The sequence below is a fragment of the Lytechinus variegatus genome, chromosome 16 (genome assembly GCF_018143015.1).
Source record: "Lytechinus variegatus isolate NC3 chromosome 16, Lvar_3.0, whole genome shotgun sequence".
Classification (NCBI taxonomy): Eukaryota; Metazoa; Echinodermata; class Echinoidea; order Temnopleuroida; family Toxopneustidae; genus Lytechinus; species Lytechinus variegatus.
In genome coordinates, this window is record NC_054755.1 from 29865098 (window position 1) to 29892878 (window position 27781).

The window sequence follows — 27781 nt, forward strand, 5'->3', positions numbered from 1 at the left end:
AATGTAATTTATTATCAGCATGATCTAGGATTGATAAGATAGATTTTTACTTGACAAATAACAGATACCGTACCATTTATTTTCGTCTTTTTCTTTACTGCTAACTTCAATTTACTACTATGCGCGGCTGATTTGACTGTTCTTCCTGTGAAATTCCACCATTTATAATGAATTTAGAACGATTTCGAAACTTAGTCCGCTGTTATATTGATAAGGTGCGTATATTAATTGACTGGAAATGGGGATTTTTTTTGTAAAGTAATGAATAAGTTGGGCAGACTGGGAAGTAAAGGACGTGATCATCACGACATCAGCCTCACTCCCTCCTCACGCCTCAGGCTCTCTCCCGCGGCCGCCGGCCGCCCAAGTCCCTGCAGCGTACGGCCAAAGCCGCGGCCGGCGGGGCACTGTCTCTTGCCGCATACTCCGACTCCAAAACCAATCTAGACAGCTGGAGGCTTCTGGGGAGTAAAATTATTTCTACTATAATAACGTATGCTTATTCCCCATGAAGCCTGTTAGTGTTACGGCAAAGCATTAGCATGATTAGCGATCAGGCTTGGGAGCCAGCGCCGGGTAATCGAGTCTACCCGATTCTCAATGCCAGAGTCGGGGAGTCGACCCTGATCTCTGGAGACTCGAGTACCAAGCGGCGGCGGTTCTGAGATAAAGGGACTCGAGTCTTTGCCATGCTCTCTCATTCATGGACGAAAATCGGCCCCAGCGCCGACTCTCAGCGCCGAATCCAAGCACTGAGATAAAATAAATGTGGAATTTGGAGCCGAAGAGTCACATACTTCGAGCAGAACGTTTCTCTGTAGTATACCGTGTGCATTAGGCTCAGTGTGCATGACTGCATGTGGTATGGAGATGCATCGTGTGCATTGTGTGTACTGTGTATTTCTGTGTATGTGACTGTAAAATGCCAGTAGAGACCACGTGCGTTGTGTTGAGCGACACTTGTGATTGTATCATGAAAGTTAGTGTATTGGCATTTGTGTGTGGATTGTGTGAGAAGTTATGAAGGTGTAAGATTTTTGGTGACTGAATAGATGATTGCTACCCCCCTCCCATTTATGTACACTCTCAAGCCCCATGCCGATCCTTCCCCCAAAGCTTCTCTCATTCCTTCTTTTCTTATTCCCCTTTTATTCTTGTTAATTTCTCCTTTTAGAAGTTGTAATTCACTACGAATTTCATTATAATTTTAATGAAGTGTTTATCACCTCTTGTTTATAAATATTTTTATATATCTGTTCAAAATAAGTTTACTTTTCATTTTCCTTATTTTATATGAATCATATATTCCATGTTTCGAAATCAATGATAATCTTCAGGACATTAAGTCTCCTCTTTTATTGTCTCCCCTTTGAATTTAAATGCATTGATAAACAAGCATTCTTTATAATACTATATCTTTATTTGCATATCGCCTTCAGTGAATATCATGTTTATTAACCATCCTTTATACTTTTATTAATGATTGAAACATACACATAAAACTACGCATTTTACAGTTTGTTTGAACAGTAAAGGTATTGTGGGCTTCGAAGGTTCTACTGTATTTTTTCCTTTCCTGAATATTTCTCATCTGGAAAATGTCATTCGAGAGTGTCAAATCTTTTTTTGTGGGGAGGACAAATGAAGTAGTTTGGAGGAGATAACCCCAACTGGAGGGGGTGTTTAGCAAATAATTTCGCTTTTGTGGTCATTCCCTCCTTTCAGTTGCATTTTATTTCATTCCAAAATCCCACTGATAACGTTTGCTTGCTAGTCTTAAATGAGAGTCTTGCCTATTGGAATATTGGCGAGAAGTTAATAATAAAAAATGATGTTATTGTTCTGTCAGTAATAAAAGTAGAGATTCAACTATGGATATTTTTCAGTCATATTTCATTTAATCTTAGTTATTTTAATCCAAACATTCATTTTTTTTCAATGATGAATTTCACCTTTGGCCAGTTCGCCATTTTCTTAAGTGACTGAAAACTTAGACTAGTCCCTCAATTCAGGGACATCAACCCTCGGCAATTTGTTTACATAACTTTCTTTGTCTCCGTCATGTATTGCACAATCTTGAGAAGCACATGTTTGGAAATCTGATATTCTTGCGGTGGTGGGGGGTACGAGATTGCCGCCCTTTTTATTCTGTTTTGGTTTGGCTGCCACATGGCCTCTCTCACTGTCTGGAGAAATTAGGTCAGGTAAAATTTGCAAAGACGTGGATAAGTTTCATTTCAATTAGAGGCTTTGCGAGGCTTCCTTGATGGATGATTTGGAAATTGCCATTTTGGTTCTTGTAGGCCTTTTTAATTTGTCACGAATCTCTAACTGATACGAACGCTTAACAATTTAATGACCTTCATGACATATATCATTTGTATGAATAATTTTTAAGTCTTTTTTTTAAATGTGTCAAAATTTATGTATGAAGGATATTTGTTCAACTTCATAACATTTGCAGGTATGTCTGTATGATAAAATAAATTACCTCAGAACTGTACAAATTAAGAACTTTCTTTTTCTTTGACATTGTCTTCAGACACGAATACAGATCTTTCTAGATTAATTTGACAAATAATGGGCTAAAACACTAAATAGTAAACACGCAAAGCTCACATCAACCAAGTATCAAACATTCAAACTTGGATTAAATCATGGAGGTTCTACCTCCCATTAATCAACTCAGATATCGTTCAAGCACCAAAATCAATCTATCATCACAACACTAAAATCGGAAACAATCACTTCAAAGAAACAATGCGAAGGTCAAACCACGGTGAAACATGTGCTGTGTGTGTTATCTTTGCAGTGAGTTGATCTTGTGATGATGGGGAGAGAATTTTTGTGTGTGTGGTAACTGGTAACTGTGGTTTATGTTTGCAATGCAGTGAGTTGGATCTTGTGATGACTGGGGAAAGGACCAGGGAGTTGGGAGAAGAACCGAAACAAGCGTACACCGAGATAAAGGTATCTCGTGTAGGGGCATTGTCTCAAAGCTCATTATCGGCGCTGGGAGTCGACTCTCTCTGGAACCGACGCCTGGGGCAAGAATCGGAGTCGACTCTCGCCAAGACTAGAACCGCCCAAGCCTATTTAGCGATGTCACAATACGCATAGCGGGCGGAAATCATATCTGCCAATGTACTATGTAGTAATTGATGCTTTTAAATCCGCTTCAGTCGAAGCGATACGAACTGTAAAATATTTTTAAAATGGCAGTGTATACAGCCACACGCGTGTGTCTTTACCATCCAGCCACACGCGTGTGGTTATATCCAGAACACCTATTTGTGGATACCGCCACACGCCGCCAGTAATAACAGTAAAACGCGTATGTAGGTCTGACCGTCTATATCACGATCAAAATAACCTCATTTCTTCATTAAATTCTTACATTCTAAACCACTCTGATTTCTTTAAATCGTTTCAATTTCATTCTCACCGTTTTCTTTCCTTGCTTTTCTTGTCGTTACAAAAGGCCGCCTGTTAAATAGCAAATTTCCACACTTTTTCTACTTGTGTCGATTCTCTACTGACTCTAGGCTATGTGCGTGTACGTGCGTACGTACGAAACTCGGGATTCGTGCATGCTTAACGCTTGGTACGAAAATTATTCGTACCAAACGTAAACGTAACCCAAACTGTATATGTCTACTGCGCTGCGCTAACGCTGTATGGGTCTGCCACCGTACCGCGAAGGAAGCCAGAATCGACACAAGTAGAAAAAGAGAATTTGCTGTTAAACAGACGACCGTTTGTAACAAGACAAGAAAAGCAAGGAGAGAAGACGGTGAGAATGAAATTGAAATGATCTAAGGATATCAAAGGGGTTTAGAATGTAAGAATTTAATGAAGAAATGAGGTTATTTTGATCGTGATATAGACGGTCAGACCTACACACGTGTTTTACTGTTATTACTGGCGGCGTGTGGCGGTATCCACAGATAGGTGTTCTGGATATAACCACACGCGTGTGGCTGGATGGCATGATGGTAAAGACACACGCGTGTGGCTGTATACACTGCCTTTTAAAATACATATTTAGCAAGAATACATACCCTATTTTCATATTATCCCTATTATTTTGCAGTTTCATGATTTTTCCTTGACGAATTTTCGACATCGTTTCGATCATTCGACGATGTTTGCTGATCCGCCATTTTGGATTTGAGGATTATGGGGTAGCTATGGATATAGGTAAATTTGGGTATTTTCCGTGTTTTTGATGGAATTATGGGTACCGGAAATAGAAAGAGGAAGATTTTTTGCATCGGAAATCATAGATTCCTGTTTGCTCAACGCCGGGGAAACCTTCCGAAATCCGACGTAATCTTGAGTTTCAAGGCAAAAATCCCGAAAAAAGTGGGTTTTTATGCAAATATCTCTGATATATGGACCCTCAGAAGAAAAACAAAGGCAATGTGTTGTTCATAAAGTTATATTTAATGCTAAAATGTTGAAGTTTTTTCACCAAGTTCCTGCGCAAAGCAATTTTGTAAGTGTGTGTGTATTTGAGTTTTGTCAGACGTGTATCAGATATGATTATTTACGTCTGGGACCGACCTTTAACGTCACCATCCGAAAGACGTGACCAGGGCTCGAACCTCGACCCTCTGCATCAATTTGTAACTTCCCCACAGCTTGGATTACAGGCGCACGCCACAACGCCCAGTTGTGGGCGTTGTTTTGCCCATTTTGTAAGGGCATCACATAAGCCTATTTATAGGAAAACGATCGACGAAAATAGAATTGGCCCTGCATTCAAGGGCTCTTTTCATGTTTTTGTAGTCATTACCATTGAAATGCAAACTTATTTTGATAATAATGAGACATTTCTAGCAAACAGAAATTTATCTAAATATTGAATTTAGGAAACAATATTTTTTGCAAAAAATACATTTTGTTGTTTTAAATTATGTTACCTATATTTTAATGGTACGGGCAAACCCGCCATATTTTTTTTTACATTGTGCGCATGCGCACTAACTTTTGGACCGTATTATTTTGGTTATAGGGGGGAGATTTCAAGTTAAAGCAGAGGTAGTGGTAATATCAATAAATTTGTTTTGTACTTTTTAAACCATTTGGGGAGCTTCCAGAAATAATGTCCAGAATGTTTTTTTTCTTGTGAGTCATTACAGGAACAAGTACAATAAGAAATACCAAGTCCAGTATTCATTTAAGATATTTAATGGATAGATTTCTCTAGAGTCTAAATCGCCTGAATAGGACTAGATCTACATGCAGGCCATTCTTTTTCTCTAACAAATTGAGGTGATATTGATAAGAGGATAAAAGTATATTTGTTGTGGAATTGTAGTTTTAGTAGTTATGTTTCTTTATGTTTAAAACAATTTGGTACCGAATGATAATTTTCCACAAACTGAAAATTCTTTTATATTCTTATTATAGATCTAAATACCTTTGTTTTTACTTATGGCCATTATACTTATAACATCACAAACACTTTCTTTTACTTTTTTTTCAATTTTTTAACACCACCTAAGGCTAATGCTAATGCTCAATAATTCTTTTCTTCATATTCTTTCTCTCTCAACCACTGGCAAATCATTCGCATTCCTCATTCTCACTTCATCCTTGGCAATGCATGGTATCTTGATTCCTGCACTATCACTTGACACTTTCCTTGGCATGCTTTGAAATCATCCTTCACATCTTGCACCACATACTCATTTCATCTTGCTAAATTTAAATCCTTTATGGATCTTTCCTTGGCATGCTTACAAATGCACATCACATCTTGCTCAATTATCGTCCCTCCATAGTTTAATACATGTAACCAGTGGAAGCCCCCCAGGAATCAAATCAATCCAATATCCAACAGTTAGAGTTGTCTAAAGGTCAAGTACTTGAGTATAGAAGGGAAAATGGCAATGATGAGTGTGCAGAATGGTTGCAATCAACTTATTTGAGCAAATGGGGGTTGAATCTTGTGCAACATTGTCAGCCTTCAAAGAAAGTGTTAAAGCCCTCTTTCGTGCATTCCAAAAAGAAAATAAAAATAAATCCCGCTAAACAGATGGGCACGAAAGCTTCCTCTCATCTCCTTACGAGTTTCCTGGGAAACCAGCTGTGACAAGAAAACGTAAACATGTTGACCACGATATGGATGTTGAAGCTGGTCCAACAGTGGCATCAGTTCTGCATGTACATCAATGGAAGAAAAGGATAATAAAATAGGTCAATTAAATAGATCTCTTGAAGAGAAGACAGATGAGCTTGATGCTGCAAGGAATAAACTTGAACATCTCTCCTCCCAGCTGCAAAACTTAAAAATTCAAGAAACTTGTCATTCTTTATCCAATTTCAATATTCTTTTTTCGCATTTATTGTCTGATTTTTTGTTTATTTTTTCACACCATAATTTTTTTCGGCCTTGAGTACCCCTTTAAGGAAAAAAGTGTCTAGATCTATAGGGACAGTGATTTTCCGTTTCAAAAAATTGCCTTTTCCGTTTCAGAAAATCTCAAATTCCGTTTCAGCACGTCAGAAAACGGAAATTCCGTTTCCCCATAGACTTTGTACACACGGAAAAATGACAATTCCGTTTCCACATTGAATAGCAAAATTACACGTACACTCGCACTAGTCCAACTTTGTATCTGCTACTGTACCAACAACACAATAGAATCCGTTCTAATCGGATCTATGCGGGTGTAAATAATATTTTTACAAAGACATTTAGCATGCATACATCCTCACCTCTCATATCATTAGCATTATTTCACGGTGAAATGATTTTTCATCGATAATTTGGGGGTTTTTTTTGACATCGTTATCATCAGTCAACGGTTTTTGCCGATCCGCCATCTTGGATTTTAAGACCACGATATCGTGCTGTTACATCTTCAAACGTAGAGGGCAGCAACACACGACCGTTCATAGTACTTTTATAGTTGGAACGATCTTTGGTACAGTGCAGTGAAGCCCAACACGGCCGGCAGGCCGGGTATGTACGGGCGTGGGGTACTGTACAATCGAGTGTGCTGATGTCGGGTGCAGTCATGATTTGTGAATTGTCATGATTGTAGCGAAGTGAGATCGTGTTTTCTGGGGTTTTGTGGCCATTTAATATTCTCATTTTGTTGTGATTTTGGAGTAATTTCTGTTGCTATTCTGTGTATTTTGAGGGAAAATGCGTTTTCCGTGATTTTCCGTTTGAAATGCCACTTTCCGTTTCAAAAAGCATTTTCCGTGAATTCCGTCCGTTTTCCGCGATCGCGGAAAATCACTGTCCCTAGATCTACAGCTTATGTACAAGCATTTTATATACCTTATGATAAATTGATCACTATGTTGGATTTGCATAATTGCTTATTCAGAACCTTTTTTTCCCTGACCGTAGTTGTTGTACATGTACATGTATTTTCATAAAACTAGGAGAAATGAATATTCATTATGCGTGATCTACTCATTTGCATACCGGTACTAACTTCACATCATACTGATTAATACCATCATAGTTGACCCTTGCCTTGCAATCTATTTCTAGATCATATTTTTTAAACTTTTGATCACTCTTGAGAATTTCAGGTAATATTTTATCAATGAATAATGGTTGACAGGTGCTTTTTTTAGTATGCGCATAATTAATGAGCCATAATTTGCATAATGTATGTAATCGTTAAAAAATCGTAACCTTAAATTGTAGAGGAGGTCATACTGATCAATATGAGGTGCAGCTTGATATGGTTTGCCTGTTTTTTTATTTTTCATGTGACATCCCTAAAAGCATAGCATAGGCACTCATTCATTTATACTTTGTCCATGTGTGGCAAATTAAGGGTGGCAATGTTTGGCATATTTTCTCTTTTTCTATGGGACAAATGCTTCATTTTCTTACACTGTCAGTTTTCATTACAGCTATTCATCATATAACTTGGCTCTTATGTAAGTTTATTTTTTCTAATTATTTTTTTCTTGATTAAAAATAGAGATCAAAAAATGAAAATTTTCTTGCCATATTTACTTTTCACCAATAGAGGGCGTACACAAAAATATGCCCAAAATTCAAGTTTTAGAGCGCTCTGTGAACACAATAATTTTTCCCAAGTTACTAATGAAAAATAAATTGCAACTGTACAGAAATTAGTAATTTTGGTCACAAAAGTGATATTTTAATGATTTTTTTTAAAGTGTGTGCTTGATACAGCATTGGCATACCATAGTCCTACCTGTAGATTCTCCACAGGCAGGATGGTGGCAGTGAACAAGTTCACCTAGACCTAAATCACCAATTTTTTTTTTTTTTTTTCGCCCAAAGTTATGTACATGGGCAAGTTTTTTAATTATGTTTACCCCCATTTTTTATCATATTTGTTGATTTTCATTAAATAAATAGTAGTAAAATTGAAAAAAGTTAAGAGCAAGAGCGTTCACTCACCCCGTCTGTTTACGTCGCCATTTTCTTTTGTTATCGATACCTAGGCTAGATTCCACACGCGTGCAGAGCTGCAACTTAGATTTTAAAAATACTTGCATTTGCCGATTAATATCACGATTCGTAAAATATTTGTTTCGGTTGATAAATATAAAGTAATTTATATGATGTTTATTGATTAAAACAAATATTTTGCGATTCCTGATATCTATCGGCAGATGCAAGTATTTTTTTAATCCAAGTTGGCAGCTCTACACTGTAGAGATCTTGGATTAAAAAAATACTTGCATCGCTGATAAATCGAGACATTACAAAGTTAATAACGATAATGACGTCATTCAAGATGGCAACCTGTAAGAAAAACCGCCAGCTCAGGTGAAAATGTCTTAGATTAAAGATTTCTCGATCATCCAGAGGATTTTTATCAATAACTCCGGTCCAAGGTACGCAATTACTTATATTTTCCTGATAATGGAAACCATGAAACTGTAAATTTCGCTTAAAAACAGTTTTAAATCGCTACCTATAAAACATCACTTTTACGTTGGCTGTACGTAGGGGCCACCTAGCTCTTCAGTCTATGTATTGGTGTGTGGAGCCAGTGTAGTTCAGCGGAACAACCAAAATACAGAGACTGAAGCTTTTGGTCTAGCGAGTACCGTACTATTTGGAGACAACAGTGCAGTGACTGTCAGTGTTGCTCCTAAAATATTAGGCCTACTTGAACTTTAGCTTGCTTATCACACAATTTTGTAAATGGAAAAGAAGTTCATTTCCCCCATTAGGCACTTATAACATTATTTTTACACGAAAAATAATACAAATATTAAGAAAAATCATGTAAAAAGATGAGCAGATACTCACTGATGATATTGTCGCCATATTTCCGTCTTTGTTAGTAGCACAGTTACAAGACGCGTATAAGAGAGGGCAACGATATCATGAGCAGTGCCAATTTAAAAAAAAAATCTTCAATCGGCCAATGAATTTCGTGAATTGTAAAATACTTGCATTGGCCCATAAATATCTATTGGCTGATGCAGGGATGAGAGTGCTAAGTATAGATTCAGTGACCTTAATGTTCCCAGTAAACCGTCTATTTTTCACAACTTGCCGTCTTCCAATAATCTTGATATGGAAGCTGATATGTTGACATTGACTAACGCACTTGATTGGTGTCGGCTCTTGACAGGTGAATGAACTTTCCTAGATTTCCTGTGTGGGAAATCTGTGAAAACTGAGACAGTCCCTGTAAATTTGAACGATCTTAATTTCTGACCGGTGCCTCTACTGTTAATTTAAAAAAATAGAATGGAAATCAAAATTAAGATGGAGCGTTGTGGCCCAGTGGATTAGTTTTCGGACTTTGAAACAGAGGGTTGTGGGTTTGAATCCCAGCCATTGGGTAATTTCCTTCAGCAAGAAACTGATCCACAATGTGCTGCACTCAACCCAGGTGAGGTAAATGGGTACCGGTAGGAAGTAATTCCTCAAGAAGCTGCGTGCGCTGTGAACGCCTAGCTTAGCCGGGTAATATAGGAGCGCCTTGAGCACCTAACAAGGTGGATATGTGCGCAATATAAATACCCTATATTATTATTATATTATATATCTAGATCTAATTTGAAGTAAAATTTATGAGAAAATAACTGTTTTATATTCTTTTTTTTTCAGCATCAATATGACAGTGCAGTTTTCTGGGCTGACAAGGTTGTCACAATGTCAAAAGGTAAGGATTACAAGATGGATCTAGATCTATGCCATTTGTTTTTTTCAAACAAAGGCCTAGATCTAGCCTATAAGTAGGCCTATTGACTCTACATGGAATGGATATAGGTCTAGACCCTATAAATTGTAATTTTCTCTGCAATTAGCACACATTTTCTTTCAGGGAAGAGTCAATGCAAAAAGCAGGATATAGTGATGATGATATGAATTAAATTTGATGGTGAAACACCTCAAACCATGCCACATCTTATTCAAAGCCCAAACCTTCAATAAAGGTCAATTCTCCCAATTTGATTTAATAGCTGATAATCAGATGGATCTACAAATGTGCCAGGTCATGGCCTAATGATTTGTGTCTCGATGGACGAATAAAGAAGACATGTTCACATTGCATCAGTTAGACGTTGCATCACATTTCCAGCCAACAATGTTTATGATTTAAAGACCCCCTCTTCAAGAAACTGACTTTTTGTGTTCTATGGTATGTGTAGAGGTGTTGGTTTTGGTTATTCTTTTTTTTTCTTTATTCCCTGACATCATCAGTATCACCTTCACCATAATCTTCTTCCCCATCATCATCATCAGAAATACAAATATAATTCATCATCATCATCACCTTGTCTATCCCACTATCACCATTTTTCATCATCATTATCATCACCATTGATGTCATCATCATTATCAGCAGCCGCATCATCATCTGTACCATCATCATCATATTTACCACCACCATTATTGATGTCATCATTATCATGATCACCCTTATTGCCCCCCCCCCCCATTATCGGTATTATCATCACCATTATCATTTTCCTCACAAAGCCACCATCCTCATGAAGTATCATCATCATCATTCTTGCTATATAATCCCCATCATTCTCATCAGTTGTCATCATCATCTTCATCAATGTCAGGATTATCATCATCACCTCCATTACCATCATCATTATCACCACTATTTTCATCACCAGCACCATTGTTAGTGCCATCATTCACCACCGCCATTTCCAACATTAACCACCACCACCACCATTATCTTCTCTTTTTAGTTGTGTCATAAAAATGCACATTTCTTTTCTATGAATTAAAAAAAAATTATATTTTCTTGTTTTCTCTCTTCCAGGTGATGTCCATGATGTTTACATGTTGGCTCAGAGTCTTTACCACACCAAACAATACCACAGAGCGGCACATCTCATCAGGAACAGAAGATTGGATAAAGTAGGTTTACTCTCTCTATAGAACTGTTGTTTAGGGGAAATCGGGGTTAGTCGGAAAACGGGTAAGTTGAAACATTGTAATTTTCTTTAACGCGAGTTTATGCAATACTGCCCTCAATTTATTGCTATAAATAATACAACAGTGGTATTATTAATAACAATTAATTGAAGGCAGTATTGCATAAATTTATTTTACAGGTGTTTGAAGAAAATTACAATGTTTCAACTTACACTTCGTTCCAACTAACCCAATCTCCCTTACATCCATGAAACAAAAATACAGCAGACTTCTTTGAAGCATTCCTTTTGAAATGAAATACTTTAGAATCGCATGTATTAAAGTTACCCATTTATCATCTTATATATGTTTATTTTTGCTTTTGTTTGATTGTTTAAATACATCCCTGTTGTTTAAAGGAAATATTTATATTGATTGTTGAATGTCAACAGAGTGATATGATTAATTAGCATACTGGCAGTGCCTCGCAGCAAATGGCAGTTTTGGGGTGCAATATGAATAGCTTTTCACAGTTTGAGGCATTTTCAGAGATTATTCAAAACAAAGGCAGGCATTAAACTTTATCTCTAATGCTGTCACAATTGGAGTTATGGAACCAAATTACCCTCTATAACAGGTGTGGTGACAATTTTTTTTGATGATCCATTAAAATTACCATTTGTTTGTGGTCTAAAGGCCACCGCACACCTTCCGACCCGACTGGCTTGCGACTAAGTGAGGGGAGATGTGACGTCACAGCTCTTGTCAGCTTGAGCGTCGCAGACCGGTCAGAGACAAGTTGCAAGGTAAATCGGAAGGATTTGACATGTCGAATACTTATGACTGGATCGCAAGCTCAATCCAGCTTCCAGCCAATCAGACAGCAGAGCTGCACAACGTGTATTATGATAAACAACGCGCATACGCAGTAGTAACCGCAATTTCTCAGATGCTATGGCAAAAAGCAAAAAGCGCATGCATGAGTCGCAGATCGGATTGCAAGGTGTGCGGTGTCGAGGCTTATGACTGCCTTGCGAGTTGAGACTCATCTCCCCTCACTCAGTCGCAAGCCAGTCGCCGACCAGTCGGGTCGTAAGGTGTGCAGTGGCCTTAAGGCGTCTGACTAGACATTGAAAGTCCAGGGTTCGTGCCACGGCACCTGTGCCCGTGAGCAATGCATTTAATCAAAAGTCATATGCATTCTTGGTAAATAGGTGTGAGCATGATTTAAAAAAAAATTTACTTCAATATACGAAATTCATAAATTGTTGTGTTATTTTCAGACACACAAAGCTGGAAGATATTTGGCTGCAAAATGCTTGGTAAGTATACATACACTTTACATTACTTTACTTGTATTTGCCCTCCCACATCAATCTTATCTTCTCTTATGTTATCTGTGTGCATACATACACTGTATATGTAACAAGCTAGAGAGTGATGGTTGTGGATTTTCTAAGCTCATTGCTTGTAGGAGTCACCATAATTCTCACTATCAACAATATACAAATAGCGAATAGGCAGGAGTGCGATGGTGCGAGATTTCGCATGAGGTGAAAGAAAGATGCTCTATTCAACGAGGCATTAGCCGAGTTGAATAGAATGTTTCTTTCACCGAATGTGAAATCTTGCACCATTGCACGAATAAGAAGATTCGCTATTTGTGTTGTACAACGCCCCAGAGATAAGCGAAAATATGGGGGGAAAAAAAGAGTTTTCCCTGCAGCAATCTATGAAAAGGGAGAAAAAACGTTGAAAGCGAAAAGCAAAATCCCACAAGCACACATTACCTCGGGCAGCATTACCGAATTTCATCTTAAGTTTTACTGAACACAATGAATTTAATCATATTGTGACATCACCTCCTAAAGCTGTGCAATGGTACATTTTGGATGGTACGTTGTTTGTGCAAAGGTACAAATATTTGACATTCAGTCTGCCATTTGCTTGCGTACAACAAGGTATAAAGTAGGCATTGTACAATAACCAGTGAAAAGCAGGCATTTGGTTACCAACTTTATAAGAAGTTTTGAGTTGGCTTTAAAGCAGTACCGAGCAGCATTTTGTGGTCAATGAATGGTGATTCACTTTTTATAATCAACAATGTTTACAAAGCATATTTGTGGTTAAAAAATAGTGATAAATTTTTCATAATCAACAATATTTTGGTCTTTTTGTGTTGCTGTGACATATCAACATATAACCATTATTGAATATTCAACATTTTATCATAATCACATGATTTTGATGGAGGTTTATTCTATTGTTACTGGGGGTGCTGAGCATTGTCACAGCATCCCCAGTAACAATGGATAATCCTCCTTGGCAAGGTCCATGCAGACTGTCATCATAATGGCAGTGCCCCGCCCCGAGGTCATTGCACATCTCTTTGATTTTTGTCTCACCTGCATAGAGTGAGACTATAGTTGCCGCTTTTCCGACGGCGGCGTCAACATCAAATCTTAACCTAAGGTTAAGTTTTTGAAACGACATAACTTAGAAAGTATATGGACCTAGTTCATGAAACTTGGCCATAAGGTCAATCAAGTATTATTGAACATCCTGCCTGAGTTTCATGTCACATGACCAAGGTCAAAGTTCATTTAGGGTCAATGAACTTAGACCATGTTAGAGTAATCAACATCAAAATCTTAACCTAAGGTTAAGTTTTTGAAATGTCATCATAACTTAGAAAATATATGGGCCTAGTTCATGAAACTTGGACATAAGGTTAATCAAGTATCACTGAACATCCTGCACGAGTTTCACGTCACATGACCAAGGTCAAATGTCATTTAGGGTCAATGAACTTTGGCCGAATGGGGGCATCTGTTGAATTACCATCATAACTTTGAAAGTTTATGGATCTGATTCATGAAACTTGGACATAATAGTAATCAAGTATCACTGAACATCCTGTGCAAGTTTCAGGTCACATGATCAAGGTCAAAGGTCATTTAGGGTCAATGAACTTTGGCCAAATTGGTGGTATTTGTTGAATTACCATCATAACTTTGAAAGTATGTTGGTCTAGTTCATAAAACTTGGACATAAGAGTAATCAAGTATCACTGAACATCCTGTGTGCATTTTAGATCACATGCCCATGGTCAAAGTTCAATGAACTTTGGCCATAATGGGAATATCTGTTGAATTGCCATCATAACTTTGAAAGTTTATCGATCTGACTCATGAAACTTGGACATAAGAGTAATCAGGTATCACTGAATATCCTGTGTGAGATCAGGTCACATGATAAAGGTAAAAGGTCATGTAAAGTCAATGAATTTTGGCCACATTAGGGGTATTTGTTGAATTTCCAACATATCTCTGTAAGTGTATTGGTCTAGTTCATAAAACGTGGAAATAAGAGTAACCAAGTATCACTGAACATCTTGTGCGAGTTATAGTAGTTTTCATAGTCAGCACTGCTGCTCTATTGAACCGCGTGATGCAGGTGACACCGCCAGAGGCATTCCACTTGTTTTTAATGATTATTAATCATTTTATCATTTTTAGGAAGCTGTACAGAAATGGGAGGAGGCATTGAATGTCCTTGAAGGATGTGAGGAGAGTGACATCATGATCTTCCCACCGAGGATCGAAGAGATGAAACTAGACGACCAGAAAGATGAACTGGACAGGATCCCATTACAAAATGTAACTATTTTTAAAGTGCAATAGAAAGTTTTGAGTAGATTGCGAATATGAAACAACAGGTCTAATGATTTCCTGGTCCCCATAACATGAAGCTTTATAGCGATTGATCATGGGGCCAGTTTTGACAATTGATCATACATTATAATCAATGCAATCAATCTTTAGGTGACCGCACACACTCTAAAAAACACATGAATAAAGGCGATCACACACCTTACGACTGGTCTGCGACCCGATTTCAGAATAAAATGTAGTAGAATTTGATGCTAACAATTGAGACTTGGAATGTTTTACTGTGTAATGTTCTAAATTATTGTACGAATACCTATGTTCAAATCTGTGACTACAGAGATGCCAACCCTCCCGATTTCATCGGGAGGCTCCCGAAAATTCATCCCAACTCCCGCCCTTACGATTACCATCCTTATCCTCCCGAAATTACGATTTTTTTGCATTGATCAAATTGGATTGGAAGGACATGTATCGTCTGCTATCTTTAGCATGTAGTTAACTCCATTACGTTCGCTGCTACTAAATTCTGTGTGAAAAGTAGACAAATAAGGAGCAGCGAAAAGCTGGTGCATGTGATATGCCCAACGGGAATCCACTGTGCACCAGGCTGGTAGGCCCGGCTAGCTTCGCGAGGCGTGTGCGCTCGCGGCCACTGGATTTGTCGAGTCGTGCGGTGGAATATCGGTGTGTGATTTCGGCGTATTGATGGGTTGATATTGACACGAAATGGCGGAAAATCAACAAAAGAAGACCAAGAAATGGTCTCAGAAGTATAAGACTGAATACAGTCTCCAGTACCTGTGTGTTCGGAAGTCGGAAAGAGGAATTTACCATGCATTTTGTGCAATTTGCAGCGTGGACATTTCAGTTTAGCAGGGAGGTTGTGATGATAATTCGGAAGTACTTTCGTTCGGGAGCAAACGGAACGGCACAGGCCTACGCTACGGACATTGCGATGACAAGATCTTCGAGCTCCACTAGTACCCTGTTGTCTTTATTTCACCAAGCAAGGGACCAGCGCTGAGCTTTTCTTTACTGGATTTATAGTGGAACATAACCTGCCTATAGCCGATAGTGATAATTCATCCTTATTATTGTTGTTGAACAGGTACTTCTTTTGTCCCCTCATTTTTTATTTACATGTGAAAATGCATATTTGATATTTTTAATGTTAAAAAAGTGGGAACAATGTTTATTTCAAAACATGTGAAATGCCCCAAAATAAGGGTCAGATTGCACCAGAGAGCATCTAGAAACCCAGAGCTTCCAGGGCCCTAAGGCGGGCCCTGGACCCCGGCCGCAAGGGTCGAGCGCTCCGCGCTCGAGATGTGCGCTACGCGCACATAATTTGGTGGCAGTTGCAAATCCTCCCTAATTCTGATTTCCAAAAGTTGGCATCTCTGTGACTATGCTATCATCCTTCTTAGAATAAAAGCAAATTTATTATCTAGTCGTAATTACGTCATAGCAGTTGTACGATTGGCTATGATTTGAAACTCATTTGGCCTTTACTCCGAAATAAAGGCTTGCAATTTTTCAAAATGGTTGTATTAGTATTCTTTCAATTAATTTGAACCTCAAATGAAATGATTTGTTCCATTCACATTTTAAGAAAATGAGCAAAATGCAATTTGTTTCAAAATCGGATCGCAAACAGTCATAAGGTGTGCGGTGGCTTTCAAAAGAAGTCCAATAACTCTATGTTACAGACCCGAAGGGATATTTCACAAAGATTTGAGTGTGGCTTAGAGTTGCACTTAAATTCAAGTAGCATGCGGTATAACTCATCACCACATTGGTCAGATCATGCGCATGAGACTCACATATCGCGTATTTATTCATCAGATTTCGCATTAATTAACATGTGTGCGTTGCAGTTTTAATGTGACTCTTAATGTCACACTGAACTCTTTGTGAAATACTCCTTATGTTTAATGAATCAGGAAGAACAATGATCTTGATTGGTTATTGCCGTTTTTGAGATTGATTGCAACGTTTGTGTTACGAAGCCATGCCGTACATTATCTACATTGCGTTGCCTCACAAACTGGTGGGTGTTTCATAAAGCTGTTCGTAAGTTTTAAGCGACTTAACAAACAACTTGTGGTCCATTCTTGTGATAAATATGCACACCTGATTTTCATTGGTGTTGATGAAGCTCCTAAGAAAGGGTCACTAGTCAATCTTAAAGTCGTTCGTAAGTCACGAAAAGCTTTATGAAACACCCACCAGGTTCCATACAGATTTCACCAATATTGACCGCTGCAGAATTCACACACAAAGTCAACGGGAAAACCCGGTAGAGAGAAAATATGGTATAATATTGACTGCTGCGAAATCAGAGAATACAAATTATGGAAAAATATTGCCTTGGAAAAACAACTTGTTTGAGGAATAATAGATGATCTTGCACACATATCTTGATATTTAAGGTGGGTAGTCTGATGCTGTCTAAAGTCGGATTCAAATGAGCATGCACATTGCTACCAATATTTCTCATGAGCCTAAGGCCGTGTTTATGCTTCCACTTTTCAGGCCAGAATCAGCGTTTCCAAACGTGATTAGTCCAAAACACGGTTGCGTCCATTTTTACTTTCATTTAAACGCTGTTTCAAAACGCCGATCGTAAACTCACAAAAGGTGCGTTTGTAAACATCGTTTGACCAGAATCAGGCTTTCTGGGGAAGTATAAACAGAACCACGATCGTAAACGTGTTTAAATGACGTCATTTGGTACATGCTTCCGGTGAGATGAAAATCCGTGGGCAGATACAGTCGTATTGCTCCATGTTATCTCCACGTAGTAACAACAATCGGAAAAAAAACTTTCGAAAAAAGGCGCGCCCAATTTGACCTCGCTTTACGATGCGAAGCCAGCTGGATATCATGATTTGCTCAGAAAAGTTAAGCATAAACAGCACTCCCAGAACCACATTTATGATCAGCGTTTTGAATCATCGTTTGAAATCGCTGATTCTGTCCTCACAATGGAAGCATAAACACACCCTGAGAGTAGTGATGATGATGGTGATGAAGATCCACAGCATTTGTATTGCACCATAACTAGTGTACAGGGACTTAATATATTTTTCAGAACATTACAGGAAAATCACTTATTTTTCTCAATATCTTTCTATATTTTCTTTATTCCTTGAAGGTTGATAGCTCGATGGCACTGTTGAGGGGTCAGATCTACGAAGCTCTTGAGAATCGTATCCAGGCCTCAGAATGCTACAAACAGGCACTGTTTGAAGACGTCCACTGCTACGAGGCATTTGAATTACTCGTCAAACACCAGATGTTGACTGCAGAAGAAGGTTCGTATTGAAACGGAGCGACAAATTACATTCTGCAAATTCCCTACATACTTCAAATAGAGATCTCTGAGTTCTTGTTTGAAATAGTTGGTCTTTTTCCAATTGATGACATCACACTTTATTACAATAACATTATTTTCTGTATGTTTTACAGAAAAAGAACTCCTTCAGTCATTACCAATCAGTGAACAGTGTCCGGGGGAAGATTTGGAGTTTGTCAAAAGTCTGTACCAAAGTCTTCTAAAGAAAGTAAGTTATGCAACACTTAATAATGATGATATATTATGATGATAATGATAACAATAAAGGGTATTTGTATATATAGTGCACATATCCACCTTTTCAGGTGTTCAAGGTGCTCTAATATTACCCTGTCAAAGCTAGGCTTTAAATTCCAGTAGTCACAGCTCTTTTGAGGGATTTCCTCCTGCTGGTACCCATTTACCTCACCTGGGTTGAGGGCTGCACAGAGCAGATCACTTACCTGCTGAAGGAAATTATGCCTTGGCTGGGATCATGACCCAAGACCTCTGTTTCAAAGTCCGAAAGATTAATCCACTTGGCCACAACGCTCAACAACATAGCACTGGTTTGTTCGGGAGATGAAATAGAGTGGGATTAGGTATGGAGAATTTGCTTGATAAATAATCTCTGTTGTGGCGTTGACTGAGAATTTTTTACTGGCTCTACAGGATTATTTTGTGTGTCCTGTTGTATTTCAAAAAATATGTGTTGCTATCTGCTATTGTTTTTGTTATAGATATATTGGGAATAATTATGAATGCAATCCATGTTATATCTTTGATTTATATTGAATTTTAAGCAACATTGCTTTGTCGGCTTATTACTTACTTGCACATCACAAGCCTAATTACTTACACACTGCTAGGCTACATGAAGGCTGCTAGGCTCTACAGCAATGCTGTCATCATGCTGGGTCATATTCAAGCCATGCTAGAGCAGTTACAAAATGCCTCTATTTTTTCTTTCCCTCAATATATCAATGTTCCGTCGATAGGTAGATATCAAACACTGGTTTAAGAATAATAGATATGACTTGATGCAAAGCTGGGGTCGTATTTACGTTTCTTTTTATCATGTTAACCAGTTCTCTACTCCTTTCCTCTCCCTAGTATGACAAGCCAGTATCAACAAAGTTAGCAGACTCTTTGACAAGCCTCAATACGAATCTAGATATTCAGACCAACACGGCAGAGAGACACTACTATAACTGTGATTTTAGGACCAGTTATAAAATCACTTGCAGGTAAGTTTTTCTGAAGGTGTTTCTTGCTCTGAGCCAATCAGATGCAAGGATTTCAGTAGCTTATAACAATTGTCAATGATTTCAAATGACTATTTGTTTCATGAAATACTCCCTAGTTCATCGAATACAAATACATGTACCTCAATTTTTGTGGTGTACAATGTGTCACAGTAAAATGGAAACCATGTTGCTTTGTTATTTTCTCCAGCATAACGGCTGATTTATGATGTTTTATTTATTTATGTTATAGTAGATTTAAATTTTTCTTCTTTATTTTCAGACTTTATAATGATATGAATAGTTCATGTAAAGGGGAGCAAGTAGAATTTCAAATTCCAATGTCAAACTCATGTTTTGCTAAATAAATCGTGTGACTTTTTTTAGAGTGGGAAGGCTCATTATTTCTTTTGTGTTCTTTGATTTGTATCTTTCACTAAAATTGTAATTAGAGTGGATACAGATTCACCCATGGGTTTTTACACAAATTGTTTCTGACAGACCTTAATTTTCTATTGGTTGAAATTATCATGGTTGATTGGTTTACCAAGATCTTGATCTCAAATCAAAGTACTGTGTTGGCTATCTCTGAAAACGAGTTTCCTTTGTTGTGGGTTATAAAGTGTTTGTCTGTTAAGAATCTTGCCTTTTATTAAATCATAAATTGCATTCATCGATAAACAACCTGGGCCCTGTAACAAAGCTTTGCGATTGATCTCGGGGTTATGTTCCATGATTGATTTGCATTGATTGATAATAATATGGTCCATTTATATAGCACAGCTTTATACTTGGTATCATATTATTACCTTGGCTATAGCTGAGCCGCTATATAGGTGCTTAAACATTAAAGGAATAAATCATTCCACGTACCCACTCACATCACTTTGGTTGAGTGCAGCACAATGTGGGTAAATTTCTTGCTGTCAAAGGAAAAGATGCCATGGCTGTGATTTGAACCTGCGTTCCTCAGACTGAAAGACATGAATCGTAACCACTGGACCATGAAGCCCCAAAGTAAGTTATGATGATTGTGTATAATCAATATTTAAAATGATCAAATGTTATGGGGCCCTGGCATCTAAACCTTAAACATTTCTAGCAGCAAATATGTACTCTGTATGTAACTGTCCTTCATTGACTGGTACCATTTCTCACTGTGTATGATCTCTTCCATTACAGTGTACTTGAATCAGATCCATTCCATGAGAGATGTTTACCAGTCCATGTAGCAACGTTAGTAGAACTCAAGAAATCTAACGGTAAGAGTATGATTTCTATTCTTTGATCATAACATAGGCCCCTCCCTCGCTTAGTCTGCTGTGCAAACCCTTCACTAGTGTAAAGGGTCTGAATTGCAGTATACTCATGCCTTGTGTACTGAAGGGCTTGAAACAGCAAGTTTTGCATGTACTAGTCTGCATGGAGACACACATGTTGATCAATGTTTCAATCTGGGTCTGTGCCTACAGACTATCCTTCACCATTTAATTCAAAAGTAAACATTATGTGTAGATATTATGCAGTGAGTCCCAGTTCGTGTCTTTACTCGATCCTGTGTGTTTGTGATGTACGGTTGCAGAATAAAGAAGCCATTAGTTTTTTCCAATAAGATTTATAAAATTTGCATGAAATTATGACATCCTAACATTTCTGTGCAAGAATAAATACGTGGGGATTTTGTTGGATCATTGAGATTATGTGCACTGGCACTTACATATGACATTTACTCAGACTTAATTATCTGTGAAACCTCCCCCGGAATCAATTATTGATTGAATCAGGGGTCTGTTTCATAAAGAGTTGTAATCAAATGCAACTCAAAAATCTGATACAACTTAAATTTCAACCAATCAAAAACATGAATTGGGACTTACTCTACATTTGTTCTGCAACTCTTTCTGCAATAGGCAGAGATCACTAGTTTGATAGATTAAAAAAAAATTGAATTATATTACCTGGAGAAAAAGATAGAGAAATTACTTCAAATGTTGCATAGCTCCAAAATGCTAAACAAATGTTTCTTAAATGTTCATTATTTTACAGACTATTTTGTTTACATAGCTTATAGATGGTCTGCTGTAGGTTATTACCGTAGTGAAGAAAAACATAGAGAAATTACTGCAAAGGTACATGTAGCTGCAATATTTGATACAATTGATATCAGTCTTCTATTAAAATGCTGAATATTCTTTAATTGTCGTTATTTTACAGACTTATTTTACCTAGCCCATAGATTAGTAGATCTTCATCCTGATAAAGCAGTATCATGGTTTGCTGTCGGTTGTTACTATTATCTCGTCGGGAAAAATGAACCAGCAAGACGGTTTCTAAGGTAAAGTAAATCAGACGACCCCCAAGACAAGTGTTTAGTCCAAAAACTTACACAACTTTTCTCATTCATTTTACAACCAAAGTTGAGCTAGGTCATTCTGGAAAGATTTTTTAATGTTTTTGACGGAACGTTTCCATTGATGGTAACTTTGACATCACTTGCAACCACCTTGGAACTTTGATTTTGATAGGTTATTTAGCACTGTTGCCATTTTAGTAGTCACTTGCAACCAGCCCCATATTCCTCACTGTAATTCAATCAGTTTATTGCAACTGACTTCAGTTCCTCGCTGTAATTTATGCCTATCACATATTATACAAATAATGAATGTTTATGAGTGCAATGGACAGAATATTTCTTGAGGTGAAAGATGAAATGATCCATTAAACGAGGTGTAGCCTAGATCATTATTTCATCTTTCACCAAATGAAGTATTCTGTCCATTGCACATATAAAGAAAAAAATCATTATTAGGATTATATGACACCTAAACAAGTGGAATGCCTCTGGCCGTCTCACCTGCATCACGCGATTCAACATAGCAGCAGTGCTGACTTTGAAAACTACTATAACTCGCACAAGATGTTCAGTGATACTTGGTTACTCTTATTTCCACGTTTTATGAACTAGACCAATACACTTAACAGAGATAGGATGGTAATTCAACAAATACCCCCAATGTGGCCAAAGTTCATTGACCTCACATGACCTTTGACCTTGATCATGTGACCTGAAACTTGCACAGGATATTCAGTGATACTTGATTACTCTTATGTCCAAGTTTCAAAAGTCAGATCAATAAACTTGCAAAGTTATGATGGTAATTCAACAGATACTCCCATTATTGCCAAAGTTCATTGACCTTTGACCTTGGTCATGTGACCTAAAATGCACACAGGATGTTCAGTGATACTTGATTACTATTATGTCCAAGTTTCATGAATCAGATCCAAAAACTTTTAAAGTTTTGAATGTAATTCAACAGATACCCCCAAATCGGCCAAAGTTCATTGACCCTAAATGACCTTTGACCTTGGTCATGTGAAGTGAAACTCATGCAGGATGTTTGGTGATACTTGATTAACCTTATGTCCAAGTTTAATGAACTAGGTCCATATATTTTCTAAGTTATGATGACATTTCAAAAACTTAACCTCAGGTTAAGATTTTGATGTTGATTCCCCCCAACATGGTCTAAGTTCATTGACCCTAAATGACCTTTGACCTTGGTCATGTGACATGAAACTCTAATAGGATGTTCAGTAATACTTGATTAACCTTATGGCCAAGTTTCATGAACTAGGTTCTTATACTTTCTAAGTTATGTCATTTCAAAAACTTAACCTTAGGTTAAGATTTGATGTTGTCGCCGCCGCCATCAGAAAAGTGGCGCCTATAGTCTCACTCTGCTATGCAGGTGAGACAAAAATTGATTGTTTTTTTTTTTAAATATGAAATTCATGAATTTTGATGCAAAACATGTTCATGCGGTGCGAGTTTGGTCTGTTGATTGTTACGTCATTACAACATGCACACTGCTGGTGCCTGCGTACCTGCAGAACTTGCAGGCTATGAGCTGCAGTCTTGGTGCGCGCGTGCAATGGACAAATCGTATGGATCCAAAATTGCATGGTTGATGACGTCATTGCAAAATGGGCTGAATGAACTATATCAAACAGCCAATCAAATCACAAGGATCTCTCTTGATGTCATATATTTCTGTTTACTCCTACAGCAAAGCTACAGCAATAGACCGTCTGTACGGTCCAGCGTGGCTAGCCTTTGGCCATTCCTTCGCAGCTGAAGGAGAGCATGACCAAGCGATGGCGGCCTACTTCACCGCCTCAAGACTCATGAAAGGGTTTGTAAATCTTTCTTCTTTCGGGGGGGTTCAGCCTCGAATTTCATGGTTTTTTTTACTCATGCAGCGACCGGGGCCCTGTCTTACAAAGAGTTACGATTGATCTAATCAATCATAACTCTATGGAAATAAATCAGTGTCATAATTTTTTCTACATAAAATTTACAAAATGTCCTTTGTAAACAAAGGTGAACACACCAAATTGTGAAGAAAACAACGAATTTATGTAATTTACGTCATATCTAGAAAACATTTTGAACATTCATGCATTTTAGATGTTGACGTTGCTGGCTTTCCATAGTTGTGATTGATCGGATCAATCGTAACTCTTTGCAAGACGGGCCCCTGGATTCCATTTGATTACTTTGTTTAAGTGAAATACCTGTATATGCTTGTATAACTTGTAATTCTATCTCTATTGTATTGTATATGATGGAAAAAAATGTTTTGCCATGAACTTGAACATGGCTTATTCTCCATTATAATATGAATTCAAGTCATTACCAATGCTGTAATCTAAAGTTGTTTTATTTTCAATTGTATAACATTAATCTTCTTGGAATTTTCTTAGAGTTGATGAAGTTCCAAGATTCCATGAAAGAGGGACTCATGATTTTAGCATGAAAGACCAATATTCGACTGGCTCATTTATATTAATTACCTCCATGGGAATGGGTGCATATACATATACGTTGAAGTATCCTCTTGATTTAGCAGTAAGTCTTCTTTCAAAAGATGAGTGGGGAATAATTAAATTTCTCCCCTTCTCTTGTAGATGTCATCTACCACTTCTGTATGTTGGATTAGAGTACGGTCTTACCAAGAACTTCAAGCTAGCCGACAAGTTCTTCATTCAGGCTTTAGGCATAGCCAGCAGCGATCCATTCGTTCTTCATGAAATGGGTGTGGTGGCTTTCCATAACGGAGAGTAAGTACTTTAAATCAACTCCCAAAAATGTTGTGAAGCTTCCGAACACTTCTGCTGCTCGAAATGCGAATGTTGGACTTTGCCTCTTTTTTTTTTACATTCTTTTTGTTCACAAAACTTTTGCAAGTCCCATGAAAATTGGTCTTAACATGTGATGGAAAATATGATCTCAACCCATTTAGCCATATACCAGAGATAACTAGGGCCAGGTTCAGGTCTGTCAAAGGTTCAGTAATAATGATTGCCCTTGATATTGTTCTCTAGCTAAAGGAATCTTTTAATTTATACTGGAAAGAAACCACTATTAACTTGTGTGACTATTACTTTCATTTAAGAGCACGGCCAATGCATTGGTAAAGGGTAAAAAATATGAATAATACTAACCTATCATCTAACATACAAAATTTGAATGTTCAATTAGTATATACTGCCAAGATCTTTTTTAGCATGAAAGTTCCATAATTCTGGTTCCATTTCTAATGAATTTAGAACTCTGGGAGGGGGAAGTCTATGCAGGAATTTTCATGTTCTGTAAGTTTTTTCCTTCTGCATATTTGCTTCTTAGCTGGGAGACTGCAGTCACGCATTTCAACGAAGCCTTGGATATAGTACAGGACATAAGCAAGCAGACGCTAGCAGATAAGTGGGAGCCATTACTGAACAATCTAGGGCACGTCTTCAGAAAACTCAAGTAAGATGAAATAATAGAACTGGAGAAAGGAAATGATGTTGACGGTGGTGTGAGGATGATAAAGGATATGATGGTGGTTGTGGTGATGGTGATTATTGCGGTGGTGGGTTGATGGTAGTGGTGATGGAAATAATTTTGGTGGTAGAGGTTGTGGTGGTGGTGGTGGTGCTTGTTTTTGTAATGTCAGTGGTGGTAGTGATACTAGTGATGATGGATGGAATTGGTGATGTTGCTCTTGGTTGTGATGTTAGTGATGGTGGTGATGTTGTTGGTGGAGATTGTCTTGTTTGTGATGGTGATGATGGTAGTAATGGGCTTATGATGGTGGCGTTTTTCATGCCAGTGCTGATGGTGATGGTTAGTCTGCTGTGCAAACCATTCACTTGAGTTAGGGTCTGAATGTGCAGCTTTTTCATGCCTTGTGTACTGAAGGCCCTCTCTCTCTCAGGACTTGAAACATCATGATTTCTTTGTGCTAGTCTTTGCATGGAGACACACTTGATCAAAGTTTCAATCAGGGTCTGTGCCTTCAGACTAGGTGATGGTGATGGTGATGGTGCTAGTGGCGTCGTATGTTGGCAGTAATTTGATGACAGGGACTGTAGCAGTCATGTATCATTTACTTATATTATGGCACTGCCTGTGATATTAAAAAGGATCATGTCTTGATAAAATCACAATAGAAGAATACAATATCATGAAAAGGAGATTTACTTTACCAATTATCAATAATCAATCCAGTTTAGTCTGTCATCCATTTTAAAAACCTTAATTTTTATTGTCACAGGAGATATGAAGAGTCCCTGGAGTACCATCGGCAAGCATTGATCCTTAGTCCTCAGAATCCCTCTACATTCTCCGCCATCGGCTATGTATACGCCCTCATGGGCCAGTTCTCAATAGCCATCGACTACTTCCACAAGGTTTGTAATGATAGATTGATCCCCCTATAGTTTAAGCCGCGAGGTATTTGGTCCTCACAGTTTATGGTGTTTATAAAATAATAATGTGATTTTTTTTGCGCCGTAAATGAATTGAATTGAAAATTTAAATCCTTTCTGTCACATAAATACATTGACAAGCCTTTGTTCTTCATGGTTTTGCAGCATGTAAATTTCAATATTTTAGGGCAGGATCACTTTACTTTAGGGCATATTTCGAAATTACACCACTAAATGGGGAAAATTCAAATGGGCACAAAAAATCCCCAAAGCCCTTCAGAGGGGCATGTTGTGCATTACCTGGATAAAATAATTCCTTCAACTTGGCTGAATATTTGACTTATGATGGAAGGAAAGCTATATTTTACATTTCTTGGTTTCAGGAATCTTGGCCAGTCACACGCCTTCATTCCTTGCATTTGTTTTCAATGTTGTACATGTATGCTCCACTGATCAGTTATGTGGCCCGTTTCATAAAGGACGTACAACTGTTGTAACTTTGCCATTATGGCAACTACCTTGGAATCCTTGATTCTGATTGGCTGCTGAGCCCTGTTACCATGGTAGTTGCCATAAAGGCAAAGGTACATGTACAACAGTTGCAAGTCCTTCATGAAATGGGCCAATTTTGTGTGTTTATTCTCTCTAGGCTCTTGGTGTGGGTCGTGATGATACCTTCTCAGTGACCATGTTAACTCACAGTATAGAGCAGTACATCGGTGAGATGTCACCTTGTACAGGTAAGACCACATTCCTCTCCCCCTTCCTTCATAAATCTCGCAAATTTGTAGTTGATTACAGCAGAATCACATGATACGTGTATGTTACAAAGTTGAAGTGATAATTGCAGATCTCTTTCAATTGACTCCAAATTAGTTTCTTGCAACACCCATTTCTCTACAATGAGAAGCATATCTTCCTATTTTTTTTCACCAAAATCGTGGAATCTTTTTTTTAATTTTTCCTCCACTTTGCATGCAATCCCAGGAGGAAGCGAAACCGTCCCTGACCTGGAAGCAGTCGTAAAGGAGGAGGTCGTTGCTACCACGGAGAAGTCAAACTCAAGTGTGGACATGGAGGTGGAGATGAATCTGGAGGACTCGCCAATGCCGCAGAAGATTGCAAAATAGGATCTATAAACCAAGGACAGTATCTGTAATGATGCAAGAAATGTAAAGACAAGAATGTCCTTTATTGGATGTAAGGACACCTATTAGTGTTGCCTCATCAGCTTTTCAAAGCTTTGCAGATGATACTGCAAAGATGATCTCTGATGATGCAAGAACTATGAAGGCAAGAATGTAAACCTTTATTGGATGTAAGGACACCTATTAGTGTTGACTTCAGAATTGTCTGCCTCATCAGCTTTTCAAAGTTTTGCAGATGATACTGCAAAGATGATCTCTGATGATGCAAGAACTAT

General features: G+C 37.9%; 1 protein-coding gene across 1 annotated transcript; it reads left to right on the top strand.

The window, feature by feature from the left end:
- Window positions 1-93: 93 nt before the first annotated feature.
- LOC121429736 (cell division cycle protein 16 homolog) lies at window positions 94-27568 on the top strand. The gene is made up of 16 exons (XM_041626936.1): window positions 94-215; window positions 10079-10133; window positions 11256-11353; window positions 12634-12672; window positions 14869-15009; window positions 18179-18338; window positions 18493-18587; window positions 19472-19605; window positions 20785-20864; window positions 21817-21937; window positions 23673-23798; window positions 24574-24726; window positions 25292-25417; window positions 26205-26340; window positions 27008-27098; window positions 27346-27568. The coding sequence occupies exons 1-16, from the start codon at window positions 168-170 to the stop codon at window positions 27486-27488; spliced, it is 1746 nt and encodes a 581-aa protein (XP_041482870.1). The 5' UTR covers window positions 94-167; the 3' UTR covers window positions 27489-27568.
- Window positions 27569-27781: the final 213 nt, after the last annotated feature.